Source organism: Aethalodelphis obliquidens, unplaced genomic scaffold, assembly GCF_003676395.1.
Source record: "Aethalodelphis obliquidens isolate GAN/ISIS:26980383/991018 unplaced genomic scaffold, ASM367639v1 scaffold12, whole genome shotgun sequence".
NCBI lineage: Eukaryota > Metazoa > Chordata > Mammalia > Artiodactyla > Delphinidae > Aethalodelphis > Aethalodelphis obliquidens.
The window spans coordinates 3,752,251-3,770,893 of record NW_020837956.1 but is presented as its reverse complement, the minus strand read 5'-3'; the positions used below and the strand labels follow the sequence as shown (position 1 = coordinate 3,770,893).

Below are 18,643 nucleotides of genomic sequence, written 5' to 3'. Positions count from 1 at the left end.
TCCTACTTACACTTGAACCCTCAACTCATGCCATTCACCCAATTCACTTCAGCACCAGTGGCTTTCTTTCAGTTCTTCACATGCACTAAGTTCTTCCCTGTATCCAGGCATTTGCACATGCTCTATCTGGAAGGCTCACCACCCACACTTCACCTGGCCAACCTCAACCTATCCTTCAGGGTTCAGTTACAAATGTTGTTTCTTCAGAGAAGAGCTCCCTGATTGCCAGTCTAAATTAAGGTTCCGATTTATTCCCAGTATAATCATATTCCTTTTTAGCACTTTTCCCTTATTAGCACTCATCAGGATTCTCAATTGTATATTAGCTTGCGTTCATGTGTCTATTCAACGTCTGTCTCTTCAACCAGATTGTGAACGACATGATGATGGAAATCTGAAAACTCAATGTTTCTTCTGAAAACTCAACGTTTTCACAGTGGTTGGCACATGTATAGTGCTTGATGTGTATCAGGCCAGGCAGTGTGTTATGGGCTGTCAAGAGATGAGCACAAAAAAGGAATCATTCACTAGCTGTGTTCATCACACCTAACTGATTTGACGTTATATGGATAACAACTTGGCTCTCTTTCTGTTAGTGAATGAGTAAGAATTTTATATAATTAAAGGAGGGAAGAATTTATGATTGTCAATGAGAAGAGTACAAGTACATTATTTAATATCAATAGTATGAGCTCCCAAAGCCACTATACTTATGGGACATCTATAAGTGTCTATAGATGCACACTGAAATTTTTGGTCTTTATAGAAAAGAAAACACACAGCAAAAATGGCTAAGATTATTCCAGTAGTTCTGAGTTTAAGGCACTTAAAAAGATCTAGTGACCATCTAGTGAGATGGATTATTGGTAATAACTCTACAGCTGAAACTCTCCATAACCCCAAGGTAACTCAGGAAATGGAGTTCAGATGAACACTTAGTTTTCAATTCATTTTTCCCCTTTGATCAATAAATTCATGTCTGTTGGAGGCTGGAAGTGGGTAATCAGCTAGGAGCTCTATGTCTCAATGGGTTTGCTTTGGTCAGATGACTGTTTGCTGTGAAATTATTTTGATTCATTCAACCGCAGTTTATCTTCAAGAACAGGTAAAGGCCTGAGGGCCAAATGTCAGCAAATTTAAGTTCTGCAAATGGATCTTCTAAAGAAAGGAAACTGGCTCACAGGCCTCTCTAGTCAACATTCTGAGCTGGTGTTAACACCTTTCATGCCTAACTGTCGCCAGTCTTGAGGCTACAGTGATGAAAATGGGTACTTCGCCTTCCAGGATGAACTTAGTGAGGTCCCTTCAATTGATGGGAACCAGTCCCACTATGTCCTGCTCCCTAACTAGATACTATACTTGCTTTCATGAACAGTTGACCCCAAAGCTCTAAGGCTCATTGTCCTAAACATCATTAGTGCTTTCATGAATCTTCAACAGTGCTGGTGGGTTGTTTTTTCTTAAATTTATAGTGTGTGTGTGCTCACTTGTTTTGCATTGGGCTATACATCTTCTCTTCATACAACCTCCATCCCATCCAAGAGAGGACACCAAAGACCATGCCCAAACCACCAAAGACCCATGTCTTCAGGGTTTGCAGGTGAATTGAGGAGTTAAGACTAGTATAGTGGAAATACTCAGACAGGTCTAGTGCTAAAATCTATGTCACTGACTGTGAGTGTCTTAAGAGTTCAGGGAATGGGAGAGCAGTATGGGTTGGATTAGTCAAGGAAGGAGAGCAAACCAGATTTCTGAGAGAGTATGAAGCTTACTGGCCTGAACTAGGGAAGTGAGTGTGTGTAGCTTAGACCACAGGAGGTTTATAGGAGGTGGGACCCAGAGGAAAAGAGGATGGAAGGGGAAGGAGGAGGCAGTATCTCAAGAATCTTTAAGACCAGGTAAAGGACTTGACGCCTAAGTGTTTAGAAGCCACGACAAACCAGTGGGTAGTTATTGAGAACCTACTGCATAACTCACTGAACTGAGAAAAGTCAGGTAGAACAACATATCACTCTCCATCACACATGCTAACCAAGAAGGCAATTCTTTATCTCTATTCCACTCAGAATCCACCGTGGCAGGGAATGCTGAATTCTGAGACGGTGCGAACCAGTTTTCTTTTAGTTTGTGAACGGAGGCAGAAACAGATTCCCTACCATGGCCTTAATGGCCCACTGAGATATTTTAGGCAAATTTGATTTAAGAATGGGACGCTGCCAGTTGTGTGTCTAGGTTAGGGGTTTACTATTTTTGCCAAAGCGCATTTCCTAGAAACCAAGACTGAGGGTTTGAACTTGAACTCCTTTTCCGATCTTCTAATTGATTTCCCGTGATATAAGCTTTGTTTGCACCTAATTTAAGTCTTTGTCTCCCTTATTTTTTTACATTTTTGATTACACTTTTCTGTCTCTTAGATAAAATGTACTTCTTCCTTCTGACCACTCTGGGAGAAGTTAGTTATCCAATGATACATAAGAAGGAGAATCGTGGACTATACTTAATTAATCTATGAGAAGCCTCCTTACCTTTTGAGGCTCACTGATAATTGAGTTTTCTATTAACTGTAGATCCTTATTGACTGGGAATTTGCATCTCTACCTACACCTACACCATTAGAAAAGATGCTAACATATACTTTCGAAATCATTAAATAAAGATCTGATTAGGTGTAAAATCACATAAGCTTGGAGTTGGATGGGAGTGTGTGTAATAAGCTGTAGTTCAATGGAAAGGGCCTTAGACGTAAGATGAGGGACCCTGGATTTAAGTGCTTTCTCTCTCACTAGTTGGATGGCGCTGAGCAGTTCACTTACTTTTTCAGAGCCTCGGTTTCTCTTTCTGTAAAATGATCTTGGGTAAGGAATTACCTGAGACAGCGGGAGAGCCTTGTTTCCTGCCTCCCCAGTCTCATGTCTTCAAAGCTGGAAATATTTAACTCATATTCAGATCACACTTGCCTCAGTCTCCATGGAAACCAGACTCCTTAGCAATCAGGGGGAATTTAATGAGCCCGAAGGCAGGATTTTGAAGATCTCAGCCTTATTAGCCTGGCTGCAGGTTCTGTTTTGACCTAATATTCTGGCTAAACAATTGGGCTCTGGTCCTCTTCTCAGATAGGACGAGTAGCATAGCTTTAAACTAGCAGCTCTGTTGCTAGAGGATCTGGGTTCAAGTCCTGACTGTACCACTTTTTAAGCTGTATGGCCGTAAGGAGTTAGTTGAAGTCTGTAGGACTCAGATCCTTTATCTGTTACTCAGGGAAATAAGATTTACGTAACAGGAAACCTTAGCACTGTGTCCAGGCAGTGTTATGGGTCATGGTTCAGTCACATTCCATTGCTATAACTGAGACCTTGTCTGATTTCCTGGTTTACTAGAACCTGGGCCATGCCTTGCTTTCCCCCAGTTCTCTTGGGCACTGAGATGCTGTTTCCGTGTCTGGGTCCTTGTTGTCCTTGTGGGACCTCCATGATGCCTGGGCAGGCTGGTCTGTTATCTGCTGCCTGAGGCTCTCTGTGCCCTGTTGCAACCACTGGAAGCCGCAGCTGAATTTCCCAGGTTCCTCCTTCCGCCTTTCTCTAATTTCCTCCTTCTTCTTTGGACAAACCTGCCTGGATAAACCTTCTTGCCTGTCAGATTCTGTTTAGTGTCTGGGTCCTGATCATACTATTACCTAGAGGCTTGTTGGTCATCTCGAGGAAAATTACTACAGAGTTGACAAAATGGAAGATGACTTACAAATTAAAAGAAAGTACAAGTATTCCAATCGGTTGAGTTTTTCTGTGATGAAAAATGACTATCAGAAATAATGTTACGAAGCCGATATTTTCAAATTAGACATATTTGATTTATCTCTTTAAGGGAAAGGTGATGTATTAATAATGAGGAAGAATACAACAGCATTTCAAAGGAAAGAATTTGGGGAAAATGGAAATTAATTTATTGCTGAAAATGATGCATGTCATCAGTTATGAAAACTCTCATATTGCATATTTTAAAAACAAGGATATGCAATTTTCTAACTTGTTTATATTTTTTCACTGGGTTTTGAACACTTTGATTAGAAATATAAAAATACAGCATCATTCAGGTTTGTAAGAACATCTGATTGGCATTAGGGAAGAAAATTTACTAGCTGAATTTCATAAAAATATTTGCATGAAAGAGTAGGATTGAACATGGAGTCTGGGTGACTCAGAGTGCAGCTATAGGCTGGTCTTCCATTAGACCTATTGGTTTTAGTGAGGTTTTGTTCTCAGCTTTGACAGCCATTGAAATCTATTATTGAAATGACCTGTGAATTGCTTTTCTGAGTGTTAAACTAAGGATTAAAAACATAACAAAACAGGGGCTTCCCCGGTGGCGCAGTGGTTGGGAGTCCGCCTGCCGATGCAGGGGACGCGGGTTCGTGCCCCGGTCCGGGAGGATCCCACGTGCCGCGGAGCGGCTGGGCCCGTGGGCTGTGGCCGCTGGGCCTGCGCGTCCGGAGCCTGTGCTCCGCGGCGGGAGAGGCCACAGCAGTGAGAGGCCCGCGTACTGCAAAAAAATAAAAATAAAAAAATAATAATGAAACACATCCTATGGTATTGCTTTCTCTAAAATATTGTTATAATTAGAGCAAACTAGGCTTATTGTGCCATATAAAATGGTATATAATAAGGCAAGGTGTACATGTAAAACATATGATTTATTCACCTTTATTTCATACTTTAAAATATAGTTTTTGTGTATATATGTATCTACTTTATAAATAAACTTATTTTGGGATATAGGGTTTTTGTTGTTGTTTTTTGGTGGTTTTTTTAGCTGATGGGGTGAAGAATCAAGACCGTATTGTTCACTATGTAGGATATTTTGCTTGGGAAGAGAAGCCTGTGATTCTGAAGAGCTTCCAGGTGGAAATAGTAATAGGTTTGTGCTGTGTTGCTTGGGAAAGTAGGTATAGGATTAATAATAGTAACAGTCAACATTTATTCAACACTTCCTATGTACCAGTTACCACACCAAGCACTTAACATCGATTATTTTATTTATTCCTCTCCTCTACCTTAGGAGATGGGTGTCATTACCATCCTCATATCAGAGTGGAGGAGGCTTAGCTGAGAGGTCCAGTCACTTTCGCAAAGATGCACATAAGGGGGCAGAGCTAGAGGCTGAATCCACATCTTTCTGACTCTAAAGTTTGTGCTCTTACTGTGATCAGACCGAAGAATGAATTGTACTGCAAAGCACTTGGTTCCCTACCTTTGGAAGTGTGTCTGTGTGGCTGGGTTTCTTCATGAGGGGTGTGATATGGTTAGTTATGATACAAAATATATATTTGGTCTCCATTCCCCTTCCTGGCATAGACCTTCTCTTCTGGGTGGGGAGCATGGTGGGCTTGGAGAAGGCATGGAAGCTCTGAATCCTTTCCCCTTACCTTGCCCTATGCACCTCTTCCATTTGGCTGTTCCTAAGTTGTGTCCTTTTATAATAAGCTGGTAATCTAGTAAGCAAAATGTTTCCCTGAGTTCTGTGAGCCTTTCTAGCAAATTAACCATACTCAAAGAGGGGTCATTGGAAGCTCCAGTCTATAGCTGTTTGGTCAGGAGCACAAGTGACAACCTGGACTTGCAACTGGTGCCTGAAGGGGGACAGTCTTATTGAATCGTAGGGCACCCAGCTGGTGTCTGAGAATTGCTTGGATGTGTGAGGGAAAACTCCACACATTGGAACGGGGTGTAGAATTGGAAAGGGGAGTTGAACTCTGTGACCTCTAAGGTGACTTCCAACTTAGAAACTTGGAGCATTTCTCCATAAATGCTGTTTCCAAAGGTTATAAATGCTTTGCTTACAGACGAAAGGCCACAGTCATCAAATAAGTCTAGGAAGTGCTGCATTAATAAGGTTAAACAGTTTCTTTCCTGCAGGATTCTCAGAGCCTTTACCACAATATTATTCATTGTAAATGCCCAAGAGGAGGAAGTAGTGTGCTGTCTTTCCCCAAACATATTGACCCTGGATTCTTCCTTTATTGTAGAGTATCTCCTGAGTGTGGTGTTTCCTAGTTCAACCTTGGAAGCCCTGCTAGAAGCTAGAGTATTTATGCTGATTTATGCTAATTCTCTAAAAATGCTGTTACCATTTAGAACATGGTTGGCAAACTCTCTCTTAGACAGAGTGTTCTGTTAGTCAGCCCCCTGCATTCCTCTACCATGATATAAATCAGAAAGTTTACAGAACCACACTGGTGAAAAGGCACACTCTGTCAAATGAACTTTGATCCAATTTCTCCCGGCATTTCAGGCATTTTAGGATGGGCCCCTTTAGGGTACAACCTAAAGAGGGAAGAGACTCCGAATAACTCCCCTGCAGCTGTACAGGGTCTGTCAGTCAGAGGATCAGATTCCTACTCCTAGCCCAACAATTAACCTCTCTGCTACACACCCTGTCTGGGTAAGAGGAAATCATGTTCTCTGATGGCAAAATGAATCAAAGGAGGACTAAACTGAAGAGAAATCTTTGACAAAATGGGCCTGAATGTAGAAAACCACAAAGTCTGTGATGGGTTACTGAGCAGCTCTCACTTCGTTGTTATTCGTCCTTTCAATTTGGGGCCTGCAACACGATGCCTTCGTGGCTAGGGCAGGTCTCAGTGTAACAGGATGTCAGAGTTGGAGTTTTTCCTGAGATGCCGAGGTATGAGACATGCTATAGTCCAGGTTCCTAGAAACCAGTTACACAACTCTTAACCTCTCGTGCGCAGTGGGCGTGAAAACGGTGTAGGAACCTTGTGAGAAGGGTTCCTGGAGACACCTGAGAATCTGCCCTTCCCAGCCCCCCACGATGGGGAAGGGTGGGAGCTGTTGTTGTGTCACTTCGGCTGGGAGAAGGACTTTAAGAAAACCACGTGGCAACTTTCATCACTGTCTCCTCCTGCTTGGGGACACAGTGACCAGTGTCTGACTTGGGCCTGGGTGAGAGGCTGCCTACAGTGGCAATAGACCAGAGGACTGGTATTTGGGAAGTAACAAGTCCTAGGAACTGATTACACAGGTCACAGTTCTGACCCAGACTTCTAGGAAGAAAAGGCTGGAAAATCGCCTTATCTTGTATTTGTGTAGCCCAAGTGACTGACAGAGTTATTTCATATTACCTCATTTGACTTTACTGTGAGTTTCTAAGGTGAATACAATTATGATTCCCGTCTTACAGATAAGGGAGGCAACACTCATAGAGGATAAATGAATCACCCAAATTTCTAAGCTCAAACCAGAAAGAATCATAGTTAATACTTTCCAATTACCTTACCACATGTCAGGCACCATCATACAGGCCTTGCCTGTACAGAGTCACTTATTCCTGCCCACAACTCCATGAAGAAGATAATATTATTAGCTCCATTTTCTAGATAAGGAAACTGAGGCTTAGAGAGTTTCAGTTAACTTGTTTGCTAGCAAGTGGAAGAAATGGGATCGGAACCTGGGCCCTCGGGCTCCCATGCCTCTTGGTGATGAAAACATGATACCACACTGGCTACATAAGGACTTTTAAAACCTAAAGATCTCTCCAAGTTAGATTCACTGCTAACAGAGTGTTCCTAAGAGGTAATCTTCTGGGACCTTCTTGGATGCCAATGTACGAATAACTTTAGTCAGACTACCAATCTGTGGCAAGCAGTTACTTTTAAATTACATAGGGGAATCGCAAAAGAGTTAATATTTTAAACAGTTTGCACACCCTTCCCCACAACTCATTTCAAGCATTCATTATTTAGAAAGCTATTTCTTAGGTACACTTCAACATAGCCGCGTAGATGATCACAAGTTCCAAATGGCAAACAGGAATCAGGTGTCACTCTTGTGCTCAGAACACTGGGTACGTTGACATTGGCTTCACCCACACTCCGCACCTTCCCAGCCGCGGAGCCCCGGAAAGTGGGGAGAACCGGGATGGAGTCAGACACTCCTGGCCTCAGATCTCAGTTCTGCCAACTACAGGATCTCTGAGTTTCAAATTCCTCATTTATAAATTGGGCAAAATACACACCTCACTGTTTTGGAAGGTTGGAAGATGAGTTGTGAGAACAAAATACCTAGTTTAGGGTCTGCCATCTAGTAGATGTTCAATTAGTATCAGTTTCCCTGTCTCTCCTGCTCCAAGATCCTCTCTTAATCCCATTTGGGGAATTAGGGCAATTCAGTCAGCATCTCTGAACCTCAAGTTTCCCACCTGTGAGATGGAACCATCAGTAAATATCTCAGAGGGCTTTTGTAAGACTATGTAAATTAATATAAAGTGAAAGTGCTTTCTAAATTGTGATTTCTGTGTCCCACCCTGTATCCGCCCGCAGTGCCCTGTCCAATCAGCAGTGCTTGCACTTGTTTGCCATTTTGAACTTTCAAAGCGTCCCCGCACCCTGACTCATCTTCTCCCTTCCTTTCTCTTCCTTACAACTTTTGAAGGAGGTGGGGCTGTCCCTTTCCTCTCCATCTTACACGAGGCCCAGAGAGGTCTCGTTACTTGCTTACACAAGCAGGACCACGGCTGGAGCCTGAGTGTGCGGCTCTCCCATAAAGAGAAGAGCTTTTCCTTGGTGTCCAGGTGGCTCCTGTGGTTTGGCCCTTGTCCAGAGAGACTGTGCTGGGTGAGCTTTGTGAGGGAGGCTGCCTAATTTTATCTTTGAATCCCCACTGGTGGGGGAGGAGCTCAGCCCGTCTTGAACTAGACATTATTTGTGGGGTGTTTGCTGTGGGTGACCTCATGATTAAACCGCAGCAGAACATTTTTGTAATGTCTGCTGGGGATGAAAATATTCTTCCTTAGACTGTTTGTCACTGCAGTGTTCACACTCTGTAATGCCCCAAGATACTTCTCTAAAAACAGCAGCTGCTTCCTTCCACTACCCAAACAGAAAGATTCAAATCCAGGCCCGCCCACATTTTCATTAAGGACCTACTCTGTGCACGCCCTTCTGTAGAAGCTCAGAGATGAGCTAGATGCAGCCTTTGCTCTGGATTAGAGGTCAGTTGAATCAGGTGATACCCTCTCCTGCCGCTTCACTGCTCCCCAGTCTTGAGCCAGCTGATCTGGCTGGCCGAGGAGCCCCCTGGAATGCCTGCCTCCTATAGCCATGCCCACGGGAAGACAGCATCTTCCCAGATGGACAAGCCAAGGGTTTGGGAGCAGCGGGGCCATGTGGCTAGAAGATGCCTGTGTTCTTAGCTTACAGCCTAAGAGCACACACTGTGAAAGATAAAGCAGATGAGATGAATGAGGGCAGCAAGGAACAAATGGGTCCCTCAACAAGCGTTACAGAGTGAGGCGAGAACCAGGTGCACAAGAGGTCTGGCGTGAGAGATCACAGCCAGTGTTCTCTAAAAGGAGAAATAAATAGCTGAACGCCTTTTTTTGTGCCACATACTGGGGGTATGGCCGTGAAGACCGCCTGGTCCCCATCCTGGAGGAGCACACAATCTGGTAACCAGAGTTGACTGCGTGATGCCCTCCCCTCTCTCCTGCTCACCCCCTGTTGCCCACGGCACTGCCCAACCTCCTCTGGCCCATCTCTGCTTCCAGGGGCTGCCCCATCCCGACAGAGACGGTAGCTGACAGTTCTTGTGTTAGCTCCAATATCTTAATATGTGGCCTCTCCCAGGGATAATTGCAAATCTAAAAGGGTCAGAAAGGACCAAAATACCTTTGAAACCTTCCTATATTGAATTGAGGCTGCAGTGGTGGAAGAAGAGACAGCAGTTTATTTTCCACGGAGGTGGGGCTTCACTTGATGCCCTTCAGATTCTCGCCAGCTAAGCTGTCTCTCCTTCTGCCTGTGCCTGGGGCCAACCCTGCCAGGGATTTGCCCTCCCAGGCCAGCTCCAGTGGCTGCTGGGCGTTGTCTGCCTCTTAAGCCTGGTGCCACATCCAGTACCTCTGAGGCCCCACTGAGGCTGGCTGTGCTCATTTTGTAAGGGGCCGAAGTGGCAGGGCTCATGCTATGAGTCCCCTTTAGCTTAAGAAGGGGACTTCTTTTGAGAGTAATTTACAGCCGGTTTAAGTGTTTGATGCCTCTGAAGGAGCTCAGCATTTAAAGGGTCTCCTTGAATCCTGGGGAAGAGGAGCCTGATCTGGGAAGCAGAGTGGCCTGCAGGAGGCTGGATTTTCCCGTCTTATAGAGGGACTTTCTCCTTCCATACAAGGCCCTTTGCGCTGGATCTGAATATGCTGAACTCAGGCCAGGACAGTGACTCTGGGATCCCCAGATTCGTGAAGAACACAATTTAGACACCAAGCGCCTGAGGGCTAGAAGAGATCTAAGAGGATGTACAGTCCCTTCTCCTCTTTCATCAGCCTCCTGAAGCATACTTGATGATTTCCATTTTGTAGGTGAAGAAACCGAGACTTGAAGCGATCAGCCCATCACTGTCTGGGGGGAGGTGGAGGTGATCTTAGCCATGAGGAGGAGGGCAGGGCTGAGTTTCATGCAGCTAATCGGAGGCTTGTTTCTCTCGGAACCCTCTCTAGGCTTGTCTTTACATCTGATTTCTGGTGATGACAGAGGTCTTATTTCAGAATTAACGAGGTGAGGATATACCTACCTCATAAGAGGGATAGCCTGCGAAAATATAATCCAGAGACTGCAAGCGGCTGGAGTAGGTGGTCACCTACGTGCTATATGAGTGGATCCTGTTGGACTCTCTTTCCCTCTCAGAAGCCCCACGCCCGGGAGTCTATCATTATCAATTCTTGGGTTTCACATTGCCTTTTCCAGGCTCCTTTTTAAAAATATGCCACTTCCCTTGAGAAGAAGACCATCAGTCTGAACATACTGATGTGAATTGATAGATGCAGTAATTGCCTCGCTGATGGAGAAGGCCTGAGCTTCTTGGTGCACAAAGCACTGAACAGGTCAGAGGAGTGAAGAGCAGAGGTTAGCAGCATGAAAATGTCACCGTTGTTACAAGCAGGCCCCAAGACAAGAGGAAGTTCTCGCTCTCCTGGGGCTGACATGCTCAGGCTGAAATCTCATGCTGAACTCCAGTGTTCCACAAGGAAAATCTGGCTATCTTCTCCTGGAGTTGACAATGGCAGGCAAAGTTGGCTCTGCTAGACAGATTACTGATAAAAGAAGCAATTGTGTAATTTCCATTGTGCCCAGACATCCTTGTAGTCATGACAACATCCTTAGACGTTTACAACACTGACAGCCAGAGAGGTGGCTAATAATTTCTTTCCAATACTCACAGCCACTGTGTAAGGTGATTTCTGGCCCAGACTGAATTCTTGATGAGTACTGTCTGCAGGGTGATTCTGTGTGGGAGTCGCTAGGGGGAAGGGAGGCTTTGGGGGTTACTAGAGGTTAGTGGGCAAAAACATTGCATTCACTTGGGTCGTCCGACCTAGAGGGAAATCATATGCCGGTGGTACAGTTTCGGAAATGTGTCCCCCGTTGAACCATGCCTTTCTATTCCTCCAGGTGCCACCATTACTGTACTCCTGCATTATGGCAACTGGTCCTTAGCAGGTCTCCCTTGAGTATAGTCTATACCCTGTTACCTGTCAATCTACAGTCCAAATCATTGTCATCCTGGCACTCTGCTGCTTAAGAAGCTCTTTTTCTAAAAACAATCGAAGTATAGTTGATTTACAATGCTGTGTTAGTTTCAGGTGTACAGCAAAGTGATTCACTTATACACATATGTATCTACTCTTTTTCAGATCCTTTTCCCTTATAGGTCATTACAAAATATTGAGTATAGTTCCCTGTGCTGTACAGTAGGTCCTTGTTGGTAAGACTCTCTTATAGCTTATTCTCTGCTCCTAAACTCCTTGCTTAAATTTAGTTTTCCAATCTCACTAAACCCGATCCATCCTGATATAGTCAGACTCCTTCTCAGTGTACACCTTCCTTTTATTGAGCCTCAGTATCTCGTCATCCTCTGCCTATTCCATGGCCCTTTTATGTTCTATGTATTTACTCACCTCTTTCTTTCACAGAAAATGCCTTCTTTTCTGTCTTTCTAAATTTTATTCATCCCCCAAGTTGCAGCTAAATTCTCCCTACCTTGAAAGAAGCTTTCCTTGACTAGTCCAGCCCAAGGCATTGGATCAGTCCTCTTATCTATGGCCAGTGCCACACAGCTTGAAAGATGTATTATATTCAGGGGTTAATGAATGATAGTCTTTTCTCCCCAGAAGACGGAGCTCCTTGTTTTGGGAGCTGTCCGTAGATGACTCCTTTATCTCTCACAAGGCCATCCCCTCTATCCTTTCTCCACCACCCTTTTTAAACCATCACTCAACTTTCCCTGCTTTATTTTTCTTCATATCACTATCACCACGGACATTATACAACATCATTTGTCTCTCCAATTAGAATGTAAGTTCCATAAGGGCAGAGGCTTCATCTGTCTTGTCATCTTTTGTACACCCAAGAAACATCACAATAAAGCCTGGGATATAGTATGGCCTCAGTAAATGATTGTTGAATGATTGGCTGAATGAATGAGTCCTTACTGACTGGCTACTTCACATCCAAAATGATGGAGGAGAAATGGGAAGGCACCGATCCTTTCTACTGTGCACGTGGCTGCAGTAACTTTGAAAAATGAACCCAAGTATGGCTCTTTCCCCACCACCACAGAGAACCAAATGTTGCTGAACATCAAAAGTATCGGAACAGTCCACAGGGACATTGCACATTCCTGTCCGAAGAGCTCTGTGACCAGGGAGTACAGGCATGGCCAGCTGGCTTCTGTAACTGCTTGTACTTTTACTGCCCTGCTTACTCCTTGGACTGTTGTGAGGTTCAAATGCAATGAAGTGTGATAAAAAGAGTCAAATTGTAAATCAACATAAAAATAGGAAGCATTATCCAACCAGTTGGTTGATGGGGATGGCATGAGGTATTGTGGACCACTAGTGTTGAAAATGAGCAAAAGGAGGGGTTAGGATTATGCAGGGTTATGTCATTTCACTTGTTTGGAGGGGCCTTTCTGGATTTGTCAGGACTTTGGTAAGAAGGATGCCTTTTACTTTTTTTTTTTTATTTTTATTTTTATTTTTTTTGCGGTACGAGGGCCTCTCACTGTTGTGGCCTCTCCCGTTGCGGAGCACAGGCTCCGGACGCGCAGGCTCAGCGGCCATGGCTCACGGGCCCAGCCGCTCCACGGCATGTGGGATCTTCCCGGACCAGGGCACGAACCTGCGTCCCCTGCATCGGCAGGCGGACTCTCAACCACTGCGCCACCAGGGAAGCCCCCTTTTACTTTTGAGAAACACAAATGATATATTTTCATGTGTGAATGCTGATCAGTGGGTTCTGTCCAAAAGAAACAAGGCCTTCAAAACCTTAGAAATATTGGAAGGGGAAAGAGATATCACCACCACCAACACATCACCATCATCGTCATCAAATTAATCCTTACAAGACTCTTAGAGATAGGTATTCTTTTTTTTTTCTTTTTCTTTTCTTTTTTGTTTTGCAGAGAAGAGAACTGAGATACATAGAGGTGGAGTCCCTTACACAGGCTCCCTTAGCTAGTAAATGATAGAGTCAGGAATTTAATAAGAATTGCTAACATTGATTGAGAATTTTTAAAATGTCAGTCATTCTTTTCAGTACTTCATTTACTACAATGCAGAGATGCAGGCAATGTTATTCCTCATTTATAGAAAGGAAAACTGAGACCTAGGGAAGTTAAGCCAGTTACCCAAGGTCACACAACTAAGAAGGGTAGGAACCGAGCCCTGAGCCCAGCCAGATGGCCCTGGAGCCTCTGCGCTTCCTTGTTATACTGTGCTGCCTCCTGAATCCCTGCCCTCTGTCCCTTTTGCCATGCAATGTCCAACAAATGGCTTAACTTTTGTAACCAAAGAAGCTACTTTCATCACTCCTACCAAAACAAATGAAAGAGAGGAACGCAGAAAAGAGAGAGAGAGGGACTTGGGAGGGGTGGGGGAAGAAACAGCCAGAAATGCCGAGGTGAGTCCCAATGAAGACTCTCCTGGAATCATCCCTGGCTGGAGAAAGCAGATGGCGTGGCTGCCGTGAACAGCCCCCTAAGAAGCTCTAAGCGTCCCCCACGTGAGAGGAAGGGAGTTGTCAGTTGAGGGTGCGGGCCCACCCAGCTGTGTGAAGGGTTTGCCAAGATGGAATTAAGGTTTATTGAGTAGCAAAGAGCAACATCCAGCTGCCTAAGAATTACGCTGACAGGATGCAAAGGCAAGAGAATATTGTGTAAACCTTATTTACAGATCAATAGATAATCTTTCATACGCAAAAGCTCAGCGCCAGGAAGGCAGAGTGGTAAAGAAAGAAATACTGCTTTGCAAATACAATATTGACTTGAAAAAATCCACCCAGATGAATCCTTTGATGTATATTCTTCTAGTCAAAGTACATTTCTTTATTCATGAGTTTTTTTCTCCCCCCGCAACCCTTTCAGGTTCCTTAATGAAGGATGAAGGGAATAATGAAGAACGCTGATTTCTAGTTGTCTTGAATTCTGTGCCGTCAATGATCAGCATGAAATGGAATCAACGCTGAGAATCTCAGAATAACATTTCTAAGTGCGTGTGTGTGTATGCAGCGCTTAGGGTTCTCAAGTCAAATGACAACACACCCCTACCCCTTGTAATTTCCTGCTCTGCTGGCTGTGATGATAAACATTTAACCTGGCTTAAGGGAATAAACAACTACTCCATCCTACCAGTCCCCTCTGGATTCCTTCATCCATTTTGTGTTTCCTCTTTGCCTTGAAGCAAGTAGTTCATCATTCCCAAGAATATCTGAAATCGTTACCACCCACCTCTACCTGGCTGCTGGATTGCGGAGCTGTTCATGACCGCTGCTCAGACACAAATAAGAATGGAAAAAGAACGAAGCTTAACTGGGCTTTTTTTCCACGAAATCATCTTTTAGATTAGAGGACCAACTCTGAATTTAGGTGATTCCTCTTAGCAGTTTGGAAAACACTTCAAAGGACCACGGTCTGAGAGACCTGAATAGATGTCTTGCTGGTAGTGTCTTTGGAGTGAAAAGTTGCTCTAGTTCCCAGGGTCACCCTGTGCTGCATTCCGGGAGGAGTGTGCAGCTGGGAAAAGTCCACCCTGGGCAATAAGTCCAAAGGCTTAAGATGGACGGCTCTTCAGCCCAACTTCCCGAGGGGGATCAGCATGGCAGTGGATGTGAAAGGACCTCATACTCTGTAGGATTATGTAAGTATATATATTTTTCAGAGCCATCGAGGAGGATCATTTAACAGTGACACAATTCCTCTAAACTGCTTGCAAGTTCTTTTCTTTCTCCAGTTAGAAAGCGTGTTTCAGATACACTCAGAACGATAACCTCCTCTTAGGAACGGATGTGGCTGGAAGTGGTCACCTCCAGCTTTGTCTGGACTTGATGGGGAGCCAGGTGTGCCTGAGGATTACTGAACACCTCAAAATGAGAAAAGGACACAAAGGGGAGGCTGGACTTGACGACAGATGACACAGATTTCCAGAGTCAAAGTCGGAGATTTGTCCCCTCTGTTCTGCCGGAGTTCCCCCTTCAGTCTAGGGCTGTGCCTTCCACGCCCTCATCCTCCCAAGTTCCTCCCCAGCCCTCATCCCCTAGAGGGAGGGCTGAGGGTCCTTATTAATAAGAACAAATGGTGCTGGCTACAAGGTGCGGGCTAATATTAGGGCCAAATGCTGGAGCTCTTGATTTCAGACTTTGCAGTGATTGCCCATCCCTTGGTCACGTGCTCCCAGGCCCCCATTCTCAGACGTGCTGTTATCATCATAGCTGTGGAAGGTGTGAGTGAGGGGGTCCCTTTCTTCTCGAATCTCTCCTCTGCAGGAGCGCTTCTCGTGAGCCACATGTGACAGTTTGTGAATAGGGGTGTCCCTTTGCATATCCTAATGTGCTTTTGTTCTGCTGTGGAAGGCTCTGTGGCCGCCCCTATTCCACTCAGACTTTTTCTAAGAGGAAGGGGAGAGGAGAAGGAAGGGAAGAATGGCAATTGGGAGGGAAAGAAGAAAAGAAGGGGTGAAGGAAACCACCTGGGTAATAGGTAGTTTTAAGAATTTTATATCTATATAGTTCTGTATGGTTTATACACTAAAAACAACTTGCAAAATGTTTCTACAGGCATAATCTTACTTAGTTTTTACAACCACCCAATTTACAGATAAGGAGGCTTAGAGAGGGTAATGGTTATCTAGCTAATGAATAACAACATCCCATCTGGAATCCAGTCCTTCTGACGTCATATATAGTTTTTTCTTTTTCTTTCTATACTGCTCCATTAAATGTACAGGCATGTCCCAAAGTCCTTTTTTCTTTTTTTAACTCATGCTTTCTAGGTGAAAGCTGAAGGTCTTAGGGGCCACCATAACTCTGTATTAAACCCTTATTGGACTTTTTCTGAGGGTGGACTTGTAGACTTTGACTGGTTGGCCAGAGAGAGTATCCTACAAATACTTAGTACATTTATTAATGTTTTTGAGCAGTTTGTAGTTTACAGTATATTTTCCCATGTAAACCTCACTTGAGAGTCCTATAAGCTATGCACCTCTCAGAAATCCAGTGATTGGCCCAAGAGTAAATGGTGGAGTCAGGATGAGGTCCTAGATTTTTTTTTTAATCCTAAGGCCCATGCCTTTTCTGTTACCTCAGATTTCCTCCACTGCTATGTACCTAACCCAGGTTAGATTCTGCAGAGAGCATAGCAAAGTCCATTTAGAGAGCCACGGCTCCTGAGTCAGTCATGACCCTGACCTCTGAGCATGAATGACTACATAATTTGTGAGGTGCAGTGCAAAATGAAAATGCAGGGCTCCTCGTTCAAAGCTGTTTAAGTGTTTCAAGATGGCGACAGCAGAGTGTTATACCTGGGGTGAGGCCCTCTGAGCGTGGGTGCCTTTAGAGCATGGAGCCCCGTGAGACTGCCCTGGTTGCGTGCCAGTGAAGCTGGTCCTGCCTCTGACATGAACTCAGGAGTGGAAGACCTTGTTTCTCTCTCAGATCCTTCCTGGGGCTCCTATCAGAGAGCGGAAGTTCCAGGTCGTAGGGACTTTGTTCTGTTAAATCTCTTATTCCCTCAGTCAGCCTCCATTCAGTGAGCTAAAACCACAGTGGCCCGGTGTTCCTTATTTTACTTGCTAACTCCAGGTCTCCTGGATCAAAAGTTAGGGACAGAGTCATAATATCACTAGTAGCTAATCTTTATTGAGCATTTACTATGTCACAGGAACTGTGGGAAACTTTTTACATGCTGTAAATTGATTGCAGAGATGGCCTCAATTCCCTGTCCTTCCCTGTATCCACACACCTTGTCTTGTGACTCTGCAGCTTTTTCCATCAAGTAGTGGAGTCTGGTTCTCCACCTCTTGAACCTCAGCTGGTCCCATGCATTGCTTTGGCTAATAAAATTCAACAGAAGAAATGGTGTGCGAATTCAGGGTTTAGGTCTCAAGAGGCTTGCAAGCTTACTGTCTCTATTGGAACCCCAGGACATGTGAACAAGCCTGTGTGAGTTGGCTGGAAACGAACACCACTTGGTGGAGAGCCGTCATCTCAAACCGAGACCACCCAGAGCACCAGCACCCACTTCGCCTGCCAACTAACTTCAAATACACGCGTGAGCTTAGCTGAGGTCAGGCCAACAGAGTCCAGCTCAGCAGAACCATTCCACTGATCAACTCACAGACAGGTAAAAATGATACATCGTTGTTGCTTAAAAACTGTCCTTTGAAAAAAAAAAAAAAAAAAACTGTCCTTTGGGGGTAGGTGGTTATGCATTATTATTATGTTAATAGATAACAGATACACGTTCATCATGATTTCCATTCTCTTGACAAGGAAACAGGCTTTAAGAGGTTAAATTCTTGCCTGTGATCAGTAGCTAATAAATGGGTCCAGAAAGTTTGACTCCATAGGTCAAATTCTTATCTGTTATTTTGTGGGGCCCCATCACAACACTCAGGGCTCTGACAAGCCCTCAGCGAATCTGAAAGCTGTTTGAGTGGAAGAAGCAGAGTTCTTGCAAATGGAGGCAGGCCCATGGGATAAAGCTCAAACACCAGGAATCTCTCTGCTGATAAAAACACCATGTCTATTATTAACCAAAACTTTTAATATAAAACACTGTAATCTATCAAAGAAAAAAATGCTTAAATGCAGAACAAGAGAGACGATGTCTTTGAGGTCAAGGTCACAAGCTAAATGCTAGCGGAAATTTTGGCTGTATCTCATTAACACTAAATTATGACTGAGTTCTGCAAGAGGTCCTTGTGACAATCCCATTAATGCAAATGGCATTCCTTATGATGTCTGTTTTTCTAAATGAAAACAAAATGCAATTATGTCAGTGGAATTCACTCATTAAACTAAACTAAAATCCACCAGCAAGTGTCTCCCCACTTCACTTCTGCCCCACATCTTTGATTAAAAGCAATTGTTCCCCAGAGTTGCAAATGGATATTTTGCTAAAATATGAATGCACAATTTGATCATAGAGCAGGCACAGGAGTTCTTACAGATATCGGAGGTTGGGAAGGTTCTGGAAGGCATCAGGGTCGATGTATAGCAGGTTGTTGGCTTTTTCAATTCTACTGTAAAAGAGGAGAGAACATGCACGTGACCTCAACGGTAAGGAATGCTGTGGTGTTTTTCACA

At 44.2% G+C, this 18,643-nt stretch overlaps 1 protein-coding gene across 2 annotated transcripts in view; it reads right to left on the bottom strand.

The window, feature by feature from the left end:
* FSHR (follicle stimulating hormone receptor) overlaps window positions 1-18,643 on the bottom strand; it is a 164,276-nt gene that overhangs the window by 34,753 nt on the left and 110,880 nt on the right. For both annotated transcript variants that reach the window (XM_027113159.1, XM_027113160.1), the window contains exon 4: window positions 18,505-18,579. In XM_027113159.1, coding sequence (XP_026968960.1) covers window positions 18,505-18,579 — 75 coding nt within the window. The remainder of the gene's footprint in view (window positions 1-18,504; window positions 18,580-18,643) is intronic.